Consider the following 19,174-nt stretch of genomic DNA (forward strand, 5'->3'; position numbering starts at 1 on the left):
ATATAGCTAATCATTTTTTTTAAACAAGCAAATTCGTCAAGATATTTTTTTTAAATAAATTGCCATTTGTCTGCAGTGGACTTTTGCATAAAATCTGTGTTATTCAACAATTCGCCTTGGAGTTCTTTTAAAATAATAACTTCTGAATATAAACTGTCAATGTGTACAAGGTTGATCCAAAAGTAATGATAATTCTGATTTCCTGTGTACATAAAAATCAAAAATAACCGTTTCTTGCTTGCTCATGTACTCACTAAGTTATCACAAAAAAATCATATCAATAGGCTACGTTTCCAAGTATTTACATTAATTTCTGTTGGCAACACTAATCTGCTGTACGTCCGCGCTATTCACTGTCCATCTGCACGACGTTCGCGGTGGTGGGGGTGCTTGCTGGATGAAAAGTTGGTCGTGCACATCCAGCAAGATAATAATAATAATTATTGACGTACGTCAACGCTATTCACTGTCGTTTTGCGTCGTGCATCGTGTATGACCTTGGCGGGACGTACGTCAAGATGGACCGTAAATAAGACGCTTTATGTCACAGTGATCATATTCATTTGACGTTTGGATTCAATAATTTTAATTTGAAACAAATCAAGTCAAAATAAAGTAGTGCGTAGAGTTTGGCGTAGAGATTAGTGCTCCTAAGTACTTGTGATTTATAAATCGAACACAGTATATTATGTAAATTTTTTAAATAGTAATCTTTATCAATAATCTTTAGTCTGCTGTCTGAGTAGATAAGGTTGAACCGCGGACGCACTCGATCTCAGTGCAGATTAGTACGTATAAATGGTTGTGTGTTCGTAAAAATATGAGACTTTATTGAAAACAATAAAACCTCCTTGGTGTAAACCTTTGTTTACAAAAAAACATTGCCAGTCAAGTTTAAAAATAAATTACGAAAATGGAATCAACGGTTATGGCGGGAATTTTTCCAGAATATTTCTATACCTTTGTGGAAGAATTAGATGAACACCCATGGTTATTTTCTGCAATGGCATCAGTACTTGTTGGTTTAAGTGGCATTCTACCTTTGCTGATAATTCCAATTGATGAGACTGCATCGTTCAAAGACGGAGGTAAATTATTTTTATCATATTTCAATCTATTTTCGGTATTGCATTGTCATATTATTACAAAGAACATCGTTGTCTTCGTAATTTAAATTTCGAATGCGATTTATGCAACTGAGCCAATTATTGTAATAAAAACAGAACAAGATATTTTTTTTTCCAAAAAATTAACTAGTTTAATCAGATCAACATAAAAATATAGGATATAACAATTTTTTATTGCCTGCTTTGCTGCTAAATAGTTTATAATTTAAGTTTTTGCGATCTAAATTCACTGATGCATGGTGTCTTATGTAAACCGGAATCCTCATTTCTTTGTCTTTTGTTGTGGTTTATACAAAAAATATTCATAATTCATATCACATGATAAATATAAAATTGTATTTAAATCACTACATAGTATAAAACAAAGTCGCTTTCTCTGTCCCTATGTTCCTTTGTATCCTTAAATCTTTAAAACTACACAACGGATTAACGCTTACCAATCTATGTTGTAAAATATGATTAATTTCCTCATCAATTAAGTAACCAGACATGCTGCAAAAGCTTATATGCCTTACAAAAATACTTTTAATTTTCATACATAATTCGCCTGAGCTAAAAAAATTTACCCCTTTATTATTAACACTAGCTGCTCTGCGCGGTTTCACCCCCGTGGCTCCACTCCTGTAGGTCGTATCGTGATGATATATAGCCTATAGCCTTCCTCGATAAATGAGCTATCTAACACCAAAAGAATTTTTCAAATTGGACCAGTAGTTCCCGAGATTAGCGCGTTCAAACATACAAGCAAACTCCTTTCCTTTTATAATTATCTATAAATGAGATTAAAAATGTAATTTATAGATAATTATAAAAAGAAAACTTTTCTCAGAAAAGAATAGCCTATTCTCAAAATTTGATCAAGATGTCATTTGTTTTTATCTGTCTAAATTTAATAACAAAAGTACTCATCATGTTTTAATGCAAAAAATGAGTTTCCTATTGCCAATTCAACGTCAGTCAATAAACTTGTCCATATTATGGGAACCAAACAAATGTTTACAATAAAGTTTTCCTCAATAAAAGGATGTTACATGATACGCTGATAATTGTTTATTGCTTAGGTTAATTGTCTATTTGACCATTGATAAATTTTACGACAATATTAATGAGCATATTTTCCAATTTCCAATAGGATGCACTGAAAGCCTGATGATGAATGATTAATGGTACTATAGTTTGTAAATAAGCATTTACTTGTTACATTGGGTAGAAAAAACAATTGCTTTATACATATTTTATTTTTAACTGGCAGATAGTATGAATATAATTTTAAAATATTATGTTGAAGAGGCAATCAGATTAGATTTTGTCAGTGTCCATTTTATTTTACACTAGCTGTAGCCCGTGGTTTTACCCGCATTGCTCCTGTCCTATTCATCTTAGCGTGATGATAATATTATACAGCCTTGCTCGCTAAATAGGCTATCTAATACTGATTTTTTAAAATCAGGCTCGTAGTTCCTGGGTTCCTAATCAAACAAACTCTTCGACTTTATAATGTATGTATTTTTTTACAGTAGATAGGGAAGCCCTTGACCACAATCTCGCCTGATGGAAAGCTAACATGAGGTTTCATGGTACGCGCTTCCCTAGTACATACATACTATAATATATTTAGTATTGTTTGTCAATTATGACTTAAATAAATAAATCGTCTCACTGTCATGTCGGCGCAAAATGGCCTTAGAATTTCAGAAAATTAAGCAATATTTAAGCAACGAGTTAGTGACAGATTTCTCTTAAGATAAATAATAATCTATCATTCGATAATGTGATAGCAACATTGTCCGCTACGTGGACGAAATTATTATCTTACGTATTTGACTTTGATGATTTAAAATAACTCAGGCCAACATCTACTATAGATTTATACATAGGTACATCTTATAGTGTATTTTTTGGATTGCCAGCATCACCAAATCTTTACATTAAGCTACATATTATGAGTTGTTACTGTACCGATTAAAAAAATCTCTTTCTATGTTCTTCAATATTCTTGAGTGACAAAGGCACATTTATTTATGCAATTAGACTTCTAGAAGCACTTTTGAATCGTCATAACATATTTTTAACATTTTTATTTTGTTTATCCCGGGCGGAGTCTGGTCTAGTGGCTAGTTTATAGTTTATTATCAGAAAAATTAGGAAACTCGAACGTGGCGTAGTCTTACAATTTCTACTTTTTGTAATTTACTTTACTTTAAACTATTTCTGGTTTGCGTAGACCATTCTATTAGGTTGATATAAATTGATGACGAAAACTCGCTCTTGCGAAAAAGCAATTTCATTCTCAATTGAAATCTATAGTTTCCATCAGCTAGGTAGGTACTTGTGATAAAAACAGAAAAGTGTAATTCTTTATTCGAGAATAGAATAAAAATGGCAATTTTTATAATAAAATAAATAACTTTATCGCTTTTTATCGTCTTTTGACACATGTTATTAATATAAAGTCTTTTTCATATCTGTCCAATAACGATGACTGATTTTTTCTCTCCTACCCATAACCAAGCTCAATTGAGTTCCGAAGTAAAATTTAGGTCTCGTTAATTTGTGTGGTGAAATAAGTCGAGGGACAAACAATTACCTACTTTTGTTAAAAATTGAGTTATTTTAGCTGCAAAAAGTATGCTAATTCTTAAGACCATAAACATTTTTTTCTTAATTGAAAATGGTTTTCTCGTAAATAGAAAATGGCCCAGTTTACTTGACATAATTTGTAGTAACACATTATCAAGTAAAACTTTTAAATATTTAAACACTTGAAAGGGATAAAACTTAATTCGTATTGCTGATAAACAGTACGTGATGCCTTACACGAAATATAATTGACACAATTGTAAGATATTTTAAAGCACTTCATCTCTTGCGGTGTACCTATATTTAATCAGGTTTTGATAATAGATATCAGTAGCTTCCAAGTATTATGAAGGATTTGTATTTATATTTTTTCTATAGAAGGAAAAGGATAGTTTAAAAAAAATCCCGTTTTGTTGATTTGTGCTCGTTTGTAATTTCACCTATGACCTATGTGAAATTGAACCTGAAACCTGACTTAAAATCTTAATACATATATATAAATCTCGTGTCACAATGTTTGTCCTCAATGGACTCCTAAACCACTTAACCGATTATAATAAAATTCGCACATCATGTGCAGTTCGATCCAACTTGAGAGATAGGATAGTTTAAACATGTAGGTACCACGGGCGAAGCCGGGGCGGACCGCTCGCGCTAGTATCATATAAAACTTAGCGTCAGTATGAATAATTTCCACTTTAGTATAGATTTCCTGATATGTGATAACATAGCGTTTTCTGGGGAAATAACTAATTTCTAAAGATAAAAAAAAATTGTTGGGACATGGGTGGCATTGTCTACTAGTTCAAAACTGATAACATACATACAGTGCCCATTCATTATCTTAACCACGGGGAACCCTACGACATTTATATTTAATACCTATAATATATAATTTATTTATTACAATAGATAAACCCGGCAAAGAGATTAAACTCTGACCCGGCATTTTATTTATAAACATCACATCATTACTCGGAATTCAGACGTTCCTGCTTTTGTTTTATTCATCCTCGATGCTCTTTTTGGCATTCCATAAGTCGTTCTACGAAAATCAATTCGTGGATGTTATTTTTTTTTAGTTTCTAATCATATGGTATGCCTTGGCCATACAGCATTCTATAATATGATATGCTCTGATGTTAATTAATTTGTCCATTGGTTTTACTTATATTTTTCTAATCATAATTTCTAAATTGAGAATAAGACTAGAGTTAGACGCGGCGTCACACGTGATAATATTTTTTTTGTTGTGTTCGTTATTGTCAGAAGAAGAATCTTATAAAGGAAAAACTTAAAAAAATTGCGCCAAATATTCTTAGTGCATTAAACCACAAATATTCATTAAATTTAGAAAACTTAGGCGCGCGTTAGACAGTTCGCGCAAAGTCAGGACAATGTATATCGGGTCAGCTAGTAGACGATAAATTTTTAAATCAAAGGTCGATCAGTTTAACATTGTGGATGTGTCCGATACGAATATGAAACTCTTAACGATAATCTATCAGATAACATCAATATGTGACTGATTCTGTACAGATCTTTACTCCAAACGGCTTTGTTTCTTTTGTTTTAAACCTTCTATATCCAAACAAAGGAATACAATTTAAATTAGAAATGCGAAAGTTAGTGAGGATGAATGTATGTGTATGTTTGTTTGTTACTCTTTCACGCAACCAGGTACCTACCTATTGAACCGATTACCATGAAATTAGCACACATAGGTATACAGGGTAACTTGGATAAACACATAGGATAGGTTTTATCCCAGAAATCCCACGGGAACGGGAACTACGCGGGCGGAAAGCTAGTTCTTCATAATATTTATTTATTTATTTTGATAACTGCATAAAAGATAATTGTGAAACTAAAAATTGTCTCTATTATTATCTTTTGAAGAATATTCAATCACAGCTCGATATAGAATTACCAATAACAGATTAACACTATCTAAAGTACAATTTTATAACATAATCTGTACAACCTGAAGTGATTTTGATAACATCGATTGCTGTATTACATGATAATTGATAGCGGTGTTTAATTAATGATTTCTTAACTTGTTCCTATGTTTATTCGAAAGATAAGAATGGAGAAAGAATACGATAAGCTTAAATATTAGTTAATAATAGACTTGATGTTTCCAAATGGTGAAGAAAAACATCAATATGATATCGACATAGGATTTTTCTGTAAATAAAAATTGATGTATGCGTAATCAAACTAATCCATACTTGGCGTGCGAAGTTGTCTTTGGCCTTAACCCTCATATGAGGCCGGTGTCCCTGTATTGGTACGATACACTTTATCGCTCTATTATACGATTCTATAAATGTCTAAAAATTTTTCAATATACAAGAAATACGTCGTCAAAACTTAGTTGTGTAGTTGATGAAGACTGAAATATTTCTCCAGTAAGAATAAAATAAATATTCCTGGAGTCTGAAATTATCAAATAGTCCGAAACGAATAGTGAACAGATAAACAAATACCTATAAATTTTAAAAACCGATACGTCTAAACAACTTGACCTTAGGAAACAAAATATTTTTCCAAAAGTAGGGATCGTACTCACATATAATAATTAATGACCCAATTACATATTTATATGTATTTCAATAATATATTTTTTTAATGAAATAAGTTATTAACCTTTAAAATATATATTTTTCCAGCTGGTGCGGCCACACTAAGGATACTGCTAAGTTTTGCAGTGGGCGGTCTTCTTGGAGATGTCTTTTTACACTTGCTTCCTGAAGCCTGGCAAAACGATCTTGCTAATACGAAAGGTAAGTTAATAACTTAGTTCTTAGCAAGGCTTTTAAGTAAATGGAAAAATGAAATCCAGTTTCCACTTATATAAATATAAATTTAATATTCGCAAAAGTTTAAAAAAAAATGTTAACCTTAGAGTATTTTAATTTTACTTTATGTTCCTATGCTTCTTAATTATCTTACTTTAACATATCTGAAAAGTTATCAAAAGTGTGGTTAAAGAACATTATTATGTCGTCCTAAAAGTAAAATATAGTGCATATTTAAAACTAGGTTGTAACTAAGACCGATGACTGCTAAATATTTTCGCCAGTCCACTAAGTATTTGTCCTCCAAAAGAATCCTAAAATCTCTTTTAAACGACCCCTAAACTTCAAATCACATTCTGCAAATCAATATTATCTTCAGACCTAAATACATCGATTTTCACTATTACGTGTATCAATCGACCAGCAAATACGTCACTCCCGTTATTTATTCACAACTAATTAATTCTTTGACCCAAAGTTTCATCGATCCAGTAACTATAATTTATATTGTCCTAGTATTTTGTTAATTCAATGTCACAAGAAGAACTTGAAATTCGTTCATGTAATAGGAAATGGATGTTTTTGCTATATATTATTTCCTGTATTCTTTGTTATGTGATTCTATTCAACTATAGGCTTTTTAGACGGTTAGATTGTAGACAGTATTTAAGGTCTTTAAAAGAAGTATAAGTAGTTAACAGACATTAAAGTGAAAAGCTTTAAAAACGAACATTCATAGTACAATACAAGAAGAAAGAAAATAGATCTATTGTTTCATTATTTTATCAACTTTCGACATTTGACCTTTGTGAATGCGGTTGCGGTCTATTTTCCTGGCGTTCTAAATTTGAAAATTATCAATAACAAACATTTTTAAGTAAAAGTGGTATAGTAATCAAAACATTAAACATGAATTAAAAATAAAAATAAAAAAATAAAAATCATTTATTGAACAACTAGCGGTCCGCCCCGGCTTCGCCCGTGGTACATGTTTACGTTTTCTCTACATAAAAACCATCCTCGTACTTCAAGGAATATAATAAAAAAAGAATTATCGAAATCGGTTCAGCCGTTCTCGAGTTATGCGCTTACCAACACATTTTGCGATTCATTTTTATATATAAGATTTGTGGGTTAGGTACAAATATGTAACATTTGGACCCCAAACTAGGACAGCCTGTATTTTGGGGTCCACAAATTTAAAATTTGAAAACATAAAATTTTCTATAATTATAATACTTAGTCTACTATTATAATTCTAAAAAGTCGAAAGTAGGTATAAAATATACTCGTATGTAATTGCTAAGTATATTTATTTACATTTATGGTAATTTAGCAAAAATGTGGTTACATAAAACCGTTACAAATTTACCGTTAATACAGAGTTACTTATTGCGTTTAAACAAAAATATTTTATTTCATTTGTCTATAATATAATATATTATAATCTGTAAGTTACGACACTTATAAAATTAAACTATTTAAACTATACAAATTATACAATACATTTCTTATCATAATTTATTTTACAGTAAAACTTGTTTTACAAACGTATCCTATTCACCTGTAAAGTTTCATTATGAGATAAAGTATTTAATCCTATACTAGTAAATAAATGCCTGAATCCTCCATCCACTCAATCCACTCCTGTTGGTCTTAGCGTGATGATATCATAGCTTTATAGCCTTCCTCGATAAATGGACTATCTAACACCGAAAGAATTTTTCAAATCGGACCAGTAGTTTCTGATATTAGCGAGTGCAAACAAACAAAATCTACAGCTTTATAATACATATTAGTATAGATTATTAGCAGAAAAAACGTTATAGACCGTACTACAAGATTACGGGATCTCAACGTTAGTCTTCTAATTGATTTTGACCAAAATATGAGTTTTTACGTGAATCAGACATTTATCAAAACCCATCTAATCATAACAAGAACACACAATCTGACAGTTAATTCAGAAATACAATCACGTCAATATTAACAATGTGTCATACAAGTCCATTGTCAAGAACGCACGTGTTTTCCTACATGACGATATATTTAATTATGCGTCGAGGTTTTGTGTTGCCAGCTGATTACTCGCTAATATAACCTCTATTGCATTGTAATAAGGTTACGTTAAATCGCGTGATCACGAGGTAATGTGTTCCAAGTAGATAAACAAACTTGTTGTGGCGTTATCTTGCCATTTGGCGTGTATGGAGTCTATGATTGTAGTGTAGTGATTTGTAAGAAATATAGTAATAGCACAATTTTTTATCGATTCATGATTTGGTGTGTTTTTCTTATTGTGAATCTGATTTTCATGTGTATTGAGTAGTAATTATTAAAACTTACAAACTATAGAATTTTACCTAATTAAATTTCGTATATAGATGCAAGATGACACATCAGTCAATTCTTACTTTTTCTTATCCCTATTTTTTGTCTTAAAACATATTCCATACATCAGTCTTTCACAACATTATGCAATATTCATATATACAAATCGGACCAGTAGTTCCCGAGATTAGCGCGTTCAAACAAACAAACAAACTCTTCAGCTTTATAATATTAGTACCTATAAATTTTCATGTATTTACACTATACACCTACATTCTTATATATTATGTTTTTTTAGTCTTATGAGGTTCAGTGACATATTATGTTGATAACAGAGGAATCTTCTTTATGAATCATTTTATGCTATGGTTTTATGTTTGTTTTCGTCTACGTAAGATATCACTAGTAGATAATTTTGTAAATATTTAGGTTATTGTAGCCTTTTATTGTATTTAATGTTTTATTTATATAAATTATAATGTTTACCTAGTGACCTAGTGCTTTCTGTAAACAACTTATTATAATAACTTTAAGTTCGACCGAATTATAAATGTTCGAATTACGTAGCTTTCAAATTTTGGTAGAATTATACAAATAGGCTAAAATATTCATCATCATCAGCCCATATACGTTTCCACTGCTGGGACACGGCCTCTTATTTAGGGTGCAGGCCATAATCCACAACACTGGCCAAGTGCGGGCAGATATCATATGTCGTGGAACTTTTGATTCTTCGATATTTCGCTTTCCTCACGATGTTTTCCTTCACCGTTTCGAGCAGTAGCAGATAAATAGAAAATATTATTCATACAAAGGTTAAAGTACAGAATACGTGAATTAAAATCACAACAACAGTTTATCAGAAGCCAATGTAACATATTTTCATATACAGTGTCAAAAAAATTGATTTGCGAATACATCCTAATCAGCTGTATAAAATATATTTTGCGATTTATTAGACCAATTAAATATGCATAAAAAATTATAAGATCAACAGATATAAAGTACAAAGCCAAGTCGTTACGAAGAAGTTTTCTTACAAACACTGAAGCGAAAATCTAGAAAATTCATGATCACATTATTACCATCGTAACTACTGGAAAAAAATATTAAAAAAAACACCCTCTGCAGTCCAGAGTTTATATCCAAAATTAACACGTAGGTACATATACTAATGTGCTCTAAGAATTTCAGTACAAATATTTATCATGTACTTATTTCAATATTGAATTAATGTATGTGTTTACATGTCATTATTTTTTAACTAAAACAATAATGTTAACCTAAATGATATCTAATGTTCTTGAAGATACACAAATATTCATTTATTTTAAACATGGCTGAATGATAAAAACTTTCCAATGTATGACACTGTAAAAGTGTTGTCATTTATTATGGCCAGTTGTGGCCAGTATAACTTTTTGTTCTCCAAAATATTGTATTTTTCTTTTCCTTTACATATTTTGACTGACCGGTTGGCTTAGTTGGTAACTTGGTAGTGAACCTGCCTACCAAGCCGCCAAGAGGTCGTGGGTTCGATTCCCACCCAGGACAAATTTTAGTGTGTTGAACATTGATGTTTGCTCTGTGTCTGAGTGTTAATTATCTAATTATCTACTTATAAAAGTATGTTTTTAAAATTACATATGTATTTTCATCAGCCATTTGGTTTCCATAACACAAGCGAAAAGTTTAATATGGGATCAGATCGTGCCGTGTGTGAAAAATGCCCCTAAATATTTATTTATTTATATTATACTAGATTTCCGCCCGCGGCTTCGCCCGCATTTTCAAAGGAAAACCCGCATAGTTCCCGTTCCCGTGGGATTTCCGGGATAAAACCTATCCTATGTGTTAATCCAAGTTACCCTCTATATGTGTGCTAAATTTCATTGTAATCGGTTCTGTAGTTTTTACGTGAAAGAGTAACAAACATCCATACATCCATACAAACTTTCGCCTTTATTATTATTAAGATTATTAAGAGTCCTAATACAAAATTGCGCTGGACGAAAGCTAGTATTTTTACGTTTTAACGCGATCATCGTGTAGTCGAGTAGCAAAGGCTGAAAGCGCTCAAAGTGGAAACATTATAGGACCTTATTATCTCGGTATCGTCTACTCCACCAATTCTAATGTAATATCGTGGGCTTCCCGCCTACTACGCGCGGGAAAAACGTACTTTAGTAATTTTGTGTCTGACGGAGCAGCGCAACACGTCCTACTCCCTAAAGCGCGGAGCGCGGTCTGCCGTAACAGCGTTTGCGCTCCCGAGTCCCGTATATAATCGAAAATTCTAGAGAACTTTAAAATATTCCATTACTTTCATAAATCATATAATATGTATTTTTTTGATTGCAAATTTTTAAGCATAAATCTATCATTTAATGTGTATTTTTTATTTATTTTTTACTCTGTTGTATGTTTTAGAAATTCGACGCCAAATACACATAAAATTTCATCAAAGTAAGGCTATTTTAACTCAGATTTTCTTTGAATTTTTGAATAAAAGTACTTAAATTGCCTCGAGCATATTTTAGGATGTCTCAGTGTCTTTACTGTTGTATATTTTATATGAAAACTTCTTCTTTTAAATTCCGTGTAAACTACAAAGACACGAACGTCCCGCATGGAAAAAATTGAAACACGCCTCAGGTTATTGGCTATTAAACAAACTGGACAATGAATATCAAAAAATTGTCTGGAACATATTTTAGATATTGAATGAATCTTTAATTTAAGATAATAAAACACATTGTTACTAATTTAGTTTTGTTAAACGAGCGCCTAAAGAATTACAGAAACAAGTCAAAATCACTCTAAAATCGATATGGCCTCTTAAGATTAAGATAAATTTCTTAAAATTTAATTCCAGAAGGCGAGCACGTATCAATGAAATGTGGACTCTGGTGTCTGTTCGGCATGTTAGTCTTCATTATAGTAGAGAAGCTCTTCGCTACAGTAGAAGAAGAAGAAGAAGAGCCAAAGCAGAATGGATCTATCCGACACATAGAGATAGAAGAGATAGAGAAGCTTCTAGAAGCCGAGAAGATAAGGGGGGGAGGGTGTGGGGGGAACGGGAAGGTCACGGCCAAGGAATTGTATGATACGTGCGTGTTTAATAATAATACCAAAGGTGGGTTCAGTAGAATTGTATTTCTGGATGATTTGATATAGCTAGAGATAAATGGGCAATAAATATGATACTATGCAAATAAGTCAAATTCAGGGGTTTGTACCTATAATGGGAAAAAGAGGAAAGTTTGGTTATACATTGATATGAAAATACGCATTTGTTAATTAGTTGAACCAAGGATCTCCCCAAACAAATACAAATTCACACAACTTACCAAAATATATATTTACATTTACTTTCATACTGTATATTTTTGTTTATATATGTTAAATTTTCATAATTTTAAAACAAACTTCGCCTCTTCTCTAAACTGCTTTCCAAATCGATGAATGATTGGATGTTTCCAAAGTGCTTCTGGAACTTTAATTGTCAACCTATTAATATGTTTTATCAACCCAAAAACTAAAATTATTTACCTATCTAATATATTATTTATTCAATTCCAGGTGAAGGAGCCTGTTGCAGTGCTATAGCATCATCAAATGGTGCTGTTCGTTGTAAAGGCTCAAGATGGATGGGACGATGCCTGTTAAGAGAAGCCAGGGAAAAAGTGCAGTCTAGTGAAAAGAGTGATAAGAAACATGTAAGATGTAATTTATTGTATTTTTTTGGTAAGATTCAAAGATAGCAATCGTCGCCTTACTCCATGACGTGACGGTATTGCCATGACGCGACCTAAATATATCTCTCAACGCGCCTAAAGAATATTCACTTCAAAAATGAATCACCAAATGTGTTGCTAAGCGCAAAACTCGACAACGGCTGAACCGATTTTGGTAATTTTTTTATAATATTTCTTAAAGTACGAGGATGATTCTTATGGAGAGAAAACGTAAACATATAGGTACCAAGGGCGAAGCCGGAACCGCTAGTATTATATCTAGTAGTTAAAGTAACTCTATCTTCTCTTGATAGCTTATAACCATTGTACTGATATGGATGTAATTTGGAACAAAGGTAGTTTGACACTTTAGGTATTAACGAGAATTTTATATGCTTGATATTTTAATCAATATTTTTAACTTTTATAAATAAAAGAATAATTAATTTGTTAATTAATACAATCAAATAGAAAACTATTACGATAAGAAAATATAAATAATGATTTTTAATACTTTACTCCGACACATAAATACTACTTTCAGAAATATTTATTATCGGAGAATTTAAATAACTCCATAATTAATTATAATTCGGTAGATATGTGAAATAACATTAAATAATGACTCAGTGCGCACACCTTGCGCGGTCGATGGTAGTACCGAGACTATATCATCGAGCTACTGACTCAAGTAATATAAACCATGGCCCGTAAGCCCATGCATTTCATATCAATTCAATATCGACATTATATTGTACACCATAGAGTACATTGTAATAGGAAGGTAGCATAACAACTACCCTGTTATAATTTTCTCACATTTTACGAATGTGGAATGGTCATTTTTAGATTTAAGTTTCTCTATTTTATTGTTTTATTGCACCTTTGTTCTTAGCAGTATTTTTTTGAAAAGGTTGTAAATAACGACAAAAAACTTATGTAATGACGATTCGAAAGTGCTACTAAATAGTAGTCTAATTGAATAAATGAATGTTTGAGTTTGAGTTTGAATAAAGGGATTAAGAAAAATTCCCAAATAACAGATGTTTAGTTAAGATAGTTTAGAGAATAATAATGTGTATAATGGTTATTTCCAGGTGGCTGGTTACCTCAATTTAATGGCCAACTCAATAGATAACTTCACACACGGGTTAGCAGTTGGAGGCTCTTTCCTTGTCGGCTTTAGAGTCGGTCTACTCACTACTTTTGCTATACTTGGTGAGTAAACCTTATTTAATTAAATAAAGTTGTATAAGATCGTCTGTCTGAACGAATTGTTGTATTAGGAAACTTAAAATCTTAAATAATCTACATATATATATATAAATGAAACCCGTTTCGCGTTGTCACGGCATCACGTGTGAACGACTGAACCGATTTCGATAATTCTTCTTTTCAACACAAATTTCTGCTACCAATATGTGATGAAAAGCCTATGTTTCTTAATCAAGTAACATTTTAATCAAGTGACTTTTTTTAAACCGAGCCAACGTAGGAGAAGCTGGGGCAAGTGGCTATGCTTGGCTATAATATTAAATGTTGATTCTATTATTTTCAGTACATGAAATACCTCATGAAGTTGGTGATTTTGCTATCCTATTGAAAAGTGGATTCTCACGGTGGGAAGCTGCTAAAGCGCAAATGGTGAGTTTATTGTATTATTTAATAATTATCTAATTGTATTCTTTATATTGAATTTTTGAACTGTACATGAAACCAATGTTAACTTCATCATCTTCATAGAATAAGCGCAATAATATTTTAATCTAATAATATGTGTATTTAGTTATCACTACATAGTATAAAACAAAGTCGCTTTCTCTGTCCCTATGTCCCTTTGTATGCTTAAATCTTTAAAACTACGCAACGGATTTCGATGCGGATTTTTTTTATAGATAGAGTGATTCAAGAGGAATGTTTTAGTATATAATTTATTATGTTTTAGATAAAGCGGGCGGAAAGCTAGTACTTAATAATTATCAGCAGCTTATATTAGTACAGATTACAAATGACAAATCCAGTACAGTATAAGTACATAGATATTCAAAAAAAGGAGGTTATCAATTCGGCCGGTATATTTTTTTTATCAAAAATGTTACATGAATTATAAGAAAAATACAAAAAATAATACTTTTTACAGGCGACAGCATCAGCTGGTCTGGTGGGCGCCATGACTGCGGTTATCTTCAGCGGAGCTAGGAATGCTATCGGTATGTATTTTATTATTTTAACGTGATAACGTTTTTAAAATCGTTTTAGTCGGGTGACATGTTCAGAAACTTGTGTCACAACAAAACCTCACGAGCGCGATCGCAGGTATAACGAGAGAGAGACGGACCGATCTCCCGTCTCATCTCGAGCGCTGCCACCAATAAGACGTTATCACGTAAACACCTCGATCGTAAACCTACTTTACAAACAACCAATTTTTTATATTAGTAACCTTTAAGTTAAGTCTTACCATTTCGATTCTCAACTTTAAAATTGTCATAGACCTGAATTTGATTATTATTTACCTATTTATTTATTAAGAGGCTCCCAAATTTTATGTGAATTTACATTAATATTCTGAAATAATCACACATACAATCAAAATGGAACTTTAGTATAATATGATTTATTGGATCTTTTTCTTTCCATGTACAAGACAGTTAGGTAATGAAGAATGTTACTAGGTATGCCAAATCCCTTGAAATTGTGTCTCAGTAAAGCCTGTATGTATACAAATACACTAGTTTTTGTCGTAGTCAAAAATACCAAGTAGTTTTGATTTTATACGCATTCAAAGTTTCGAAAAATATCGAGTCCCGCTAATAGTCACGTGACCGCTTGTGACGTCACGTCACAACGCACCGCGCGGCCGCGTCCCCGCGCGGTGTGTATAAAGCAAAATTACCAATCTTCTATTGGATGATACGTGTAATATTCAAGACCAAATCTAAAAAATAAAATATATATCAAACTAGATGATATGTTCAACGATTCTGTTTAATCAAAAACATAAAATATTAAAATTTACTCGATAAAAAAAAATCACCAAGTTAGCTCTAATTTTCACACTTTTACGTTTTCTACTTGACATGGTAATACTTATTATGATTTTTTTTTCATAAACAATTATATTAAAACATTTGCAAGATATTTGTCAGAGCATTTTGTGTAATTACTTTTAGTTTTGGTTTTATTTTTGGCGCTCTTTTTTTCTCGAGATAAACGTTTGGTTTTGTCACGATAAAAGTGGTTTATCGCAGATAAAACCAAAACTAAAAGTAATTACTCAAAATGCTCTGACAAATATCTTGCAAATGTTTTAATATAATAATTGTTTATCAAAAAAAATCATAATAAGTATTACCATGTCAAGTAGAAAACGTAAAAGTGTGAAAATTAGAGCTAACTTGGTGATTTTTTTTTATCGAGTCAATTTTAATATTTTATGTTTTTGATTGAACAGAATCGTTGAACATATCATCTAGTTTGATATATATTTTATTTTTTAGATTTGGTCTTGAATATTACACGTATCATCTAATTGAAGATTGGTAATTTTGCTTTATACGCACCCTAGTATCAAGTCGGCAGCGCTGTAGTAGGTGTTATAGCTTGCGCAGTATTTTGATGGGTTTTCGTCCGCGAATTTCGTTAATAGTCCAATAATAGTAATTATTATTCGTTTAATAAAATAACAGTCATGCCAAAGTTTCATCTTTATTTAATAGTTTCTCAAAATATTCTATACGATTGCGTTTTTGCACTGCTGATCTCTGAGGTTTATCTTCATTTTCCTGTTGACATTTGAATTTGTGTGGAACTATACCCTGTTTTTGTTTAATTCTTCCCCCGACCAACTTATATTTTAGTATAGTTCTCCATATCATTCTCAACTTAAAACAAGAAAAAATCTTACAAGCCTTATTTACCTATACTTACCTATACTTAGCCCATACGAGCAGAGCAGAAGCACAGTCTAGTATAGATTAAAACTTGTATAGAAAACAAAGGATTACGCAAAACAGCTACAATGTTCTCAAAATATTATAATATGTAGCTTACGTCCTTTGCAACTATAAAAAACAACTTATCCGGCGAATTGGTATTGGTAGTTGTATTTTTACATTTAGGAACAACACATGATTTTCTGGTATTTGGATTGGACATTTTTAAAAGTATTTAATTATAATTTCGACGGCGCGGGCGCGCGATCGCTAGCGGACTGAGTGAGCCAGATTGAGCGTGTTGTGGTGTGACGTCACACCATCACCGGGCGTTTACAACTTGTTTTACTTCTAAATCGGAAAATAATTGACGTATCGAAGTAATTTTTTCACTAGTATTATTTATTTTTGACAGAGAATATGGAGTGCTAATAATCAAAATTAGTGAACATTCTCCATTGTAACATTTTCGCTCGATTCATTTTTTATTCAAAAATTATGCCTTTTTTAAGGATTATTACATTTTTTTAAAGATTTACTTGGACTTTATGTCTACAATAAATGTTAACAGTAAGAAAATATTATAGTTTACTATCCAATCCCAAGATATTTTTTCTCTAGATCGAACGAAATAAGAATTGAGAATCACAGTGCCAGAAATTATGTCAGGGAGCCTCCTCTTAAATACCATTTAACCCATACAAAATAAATACAGATTCTCCGAACACTTAATATTAATTTATTAATTAATTAACTTCCAGAGGCTCGCACATCTTGGATAACGCCATTCACAGCGGGGGGATTCCTTCACATAGCCCTAGTTACTGTACTACCAGATCTACTAAGAGAGGAAAATCGCATCGAATCGCTCAAACATTTAGCCGCTTTGATAGCCGGGATAGTGGCTATGGCGATTATGTCGCATTATTTCTAGGTTTTGAGAAGAAAAATCATTTGAAAAAAAAAAGTGATAATGATTTTTTGATTTATAAAAGTTAGGATGAAATAATTTGACTCTTTTCTTTCTTCACAAAGAAAAGGGTCAAATTTCAATTTCTAGGTTTTGTGAAAGAAAAAAAAAGATACGATTTGAAAAGAAAAATCAAATTATTTGAAGTGATGATGTAATATTTCCTTGTTTAATACATTTTGTCAAAAGTACTAATAAACAACTAGATTCATAATTAAAAGGTCGTCAAGAATGTCCAAACGGCGTTGTATACAACGTTCATTGAAATAAGCACCTTATTTCATGGCAGTAATGTTCAAAGTTGCTTGTTAGAAAACTCTGCCTTTATTACACGTGTAGAGTTTTGTTTCGGACACTTTGTGATTGTGAGTTTTAAGTTTCAAATTCAAATTCAAATTCAAATTTCATTTATTTACAATTGAAAATTTTTATTATAAAATTAAAATTTTTATTATATTACTTTCTAAATTTGAATTTGAATTTGAGTTGCTTAGTATATGTCAATGATTTTGTCCTGAGTAGTATATAAGGTTGGCTTTTGCCATTTTAAATCGATATTGCGGTAATAATATTCAAGGAAAAACTAGCGGGAAGACATTTATAATATTGTAAATGTAAATAACTAACACTTAGAAATTCAATACTTTTCGGATTAAAATTAGTACATATTGGGAAAGTTAATCTGTCCGTATGTTAGTTTTACAACTAAAAAGCTTCAAGGATTTAGAAAAACGTTAAAATAGAATGTTTTAAATTAAAGAATGTATAGGTAAAAGCACAAAAAGGCATGTGAGAAAAACATCGGAAACCCATAAATGAACAGATTCGTAAGAATATGTAGGTAGTTTAGTTACATGAAAAAATCACACAAATTGACCTTAAAAATAATTGGTTAATAATACATGTAAATAGTTAATATTTTCAAAAAAAAAAATGTCGAAATTAGAATAATTTCCCACTATTCGCAATAATTTACGAAAACTCACAATTAAAAAAATAACACATTTAGTCCCAGGTTCGATTTCTAGCTAGTCCCAACCATTTATAATAAGTGTAAATAATTAATCCCGCCATATTAAATCACTTGTAACTAGTCGATACATTTTAAATGTACAAAAAAAACATAAAAATTATTTTTCGATATACGTCCTAACGGACAGACAAAAGTATTATTGGAACTTATTTTAGTTAAGTTGCACTGTTGACTGTTTTACAAATATATTTTTTACAGAAACACGTACATTTCTGCTTATTTTTGAGTTATTTATAAACTTTTTAGATCGAAATATTAAATTAGGAACTAATTCGATTATTTGAAATAAAATATGTAATTAAATATATCTAAAAACAATCAACAGTGTTATAGTAATAAGTAACATTTTAATGTACTTTTTATTAGGTATATTTAGTAAGAACAAATACTCCACTATCAACAAGCAAATATAATAAAATTTTATTTTTTAGAAATAGTTCTGTCACTTTCTATCTTTTGAGAATTTTCTGTACAAAAAACGCAAGTATGGAAAGTTTCAAAGAAATATGAAAACTAAACCAGTAAAACTGTTAAGTCTTTTTTCTGGTTCATAGAATTTCTATGATACGCATATTTTTGGTTTTAAAACCTACAGTTAGAAAATAAATATAGCATAGGTCAATCTAATATCTATTTAAATGCATGTAAAAAAATTAT

General features: G+C 31.2%; 1 protein-coding gene across 1 annotated transcript; it reads left to right on the forward strand.

Annotated features, from left to right (window-relative positions):
* Nucleotides 1-629: 629 nt before the first annotated feature.
* Nucleotides 630-18,377, forward strand: Zip99C (Zinc transporter Zip99C). The gene is made up of 8 exons (XM_090115483.1): nt 630-1,088; nt 6,383-6,496; nt 11,718-11,978; nt 12,425-12,561; nt 13,677-13,797; nt 14,138-14,223; nt 14,720-14,789; nt 17,276-18,377. Exons 1-8 carry the CDS (start codon nt 914-916, stop codon nt 17,446-17,448), a joined length of 1,137 nt encoding a protein of 378 aa, XP_089971609.1. The 5' UTR covers nt 630-913; the 3' UTR covers nt 17,449-18,377.
* The last annotated feature ends 797 nt before the right edge of the window (nt 18,378-19,174 follow it).

This window comes from Colias eurytheme, chromosome 23, assembly GCF_061535395.1.
Source record: "Colias eurytheme isolate Ceu_HAF_F1 chromosome 23, ilColEury1 Martin Lab GWU primary, whole genome shotgun sequence".
Taxonomy (NCBI): Eukaryota; Metazoa; Arthropoda; class Insecta; order Lepidoptera; family Pieridae; genus Colias; species Colias eurytheme.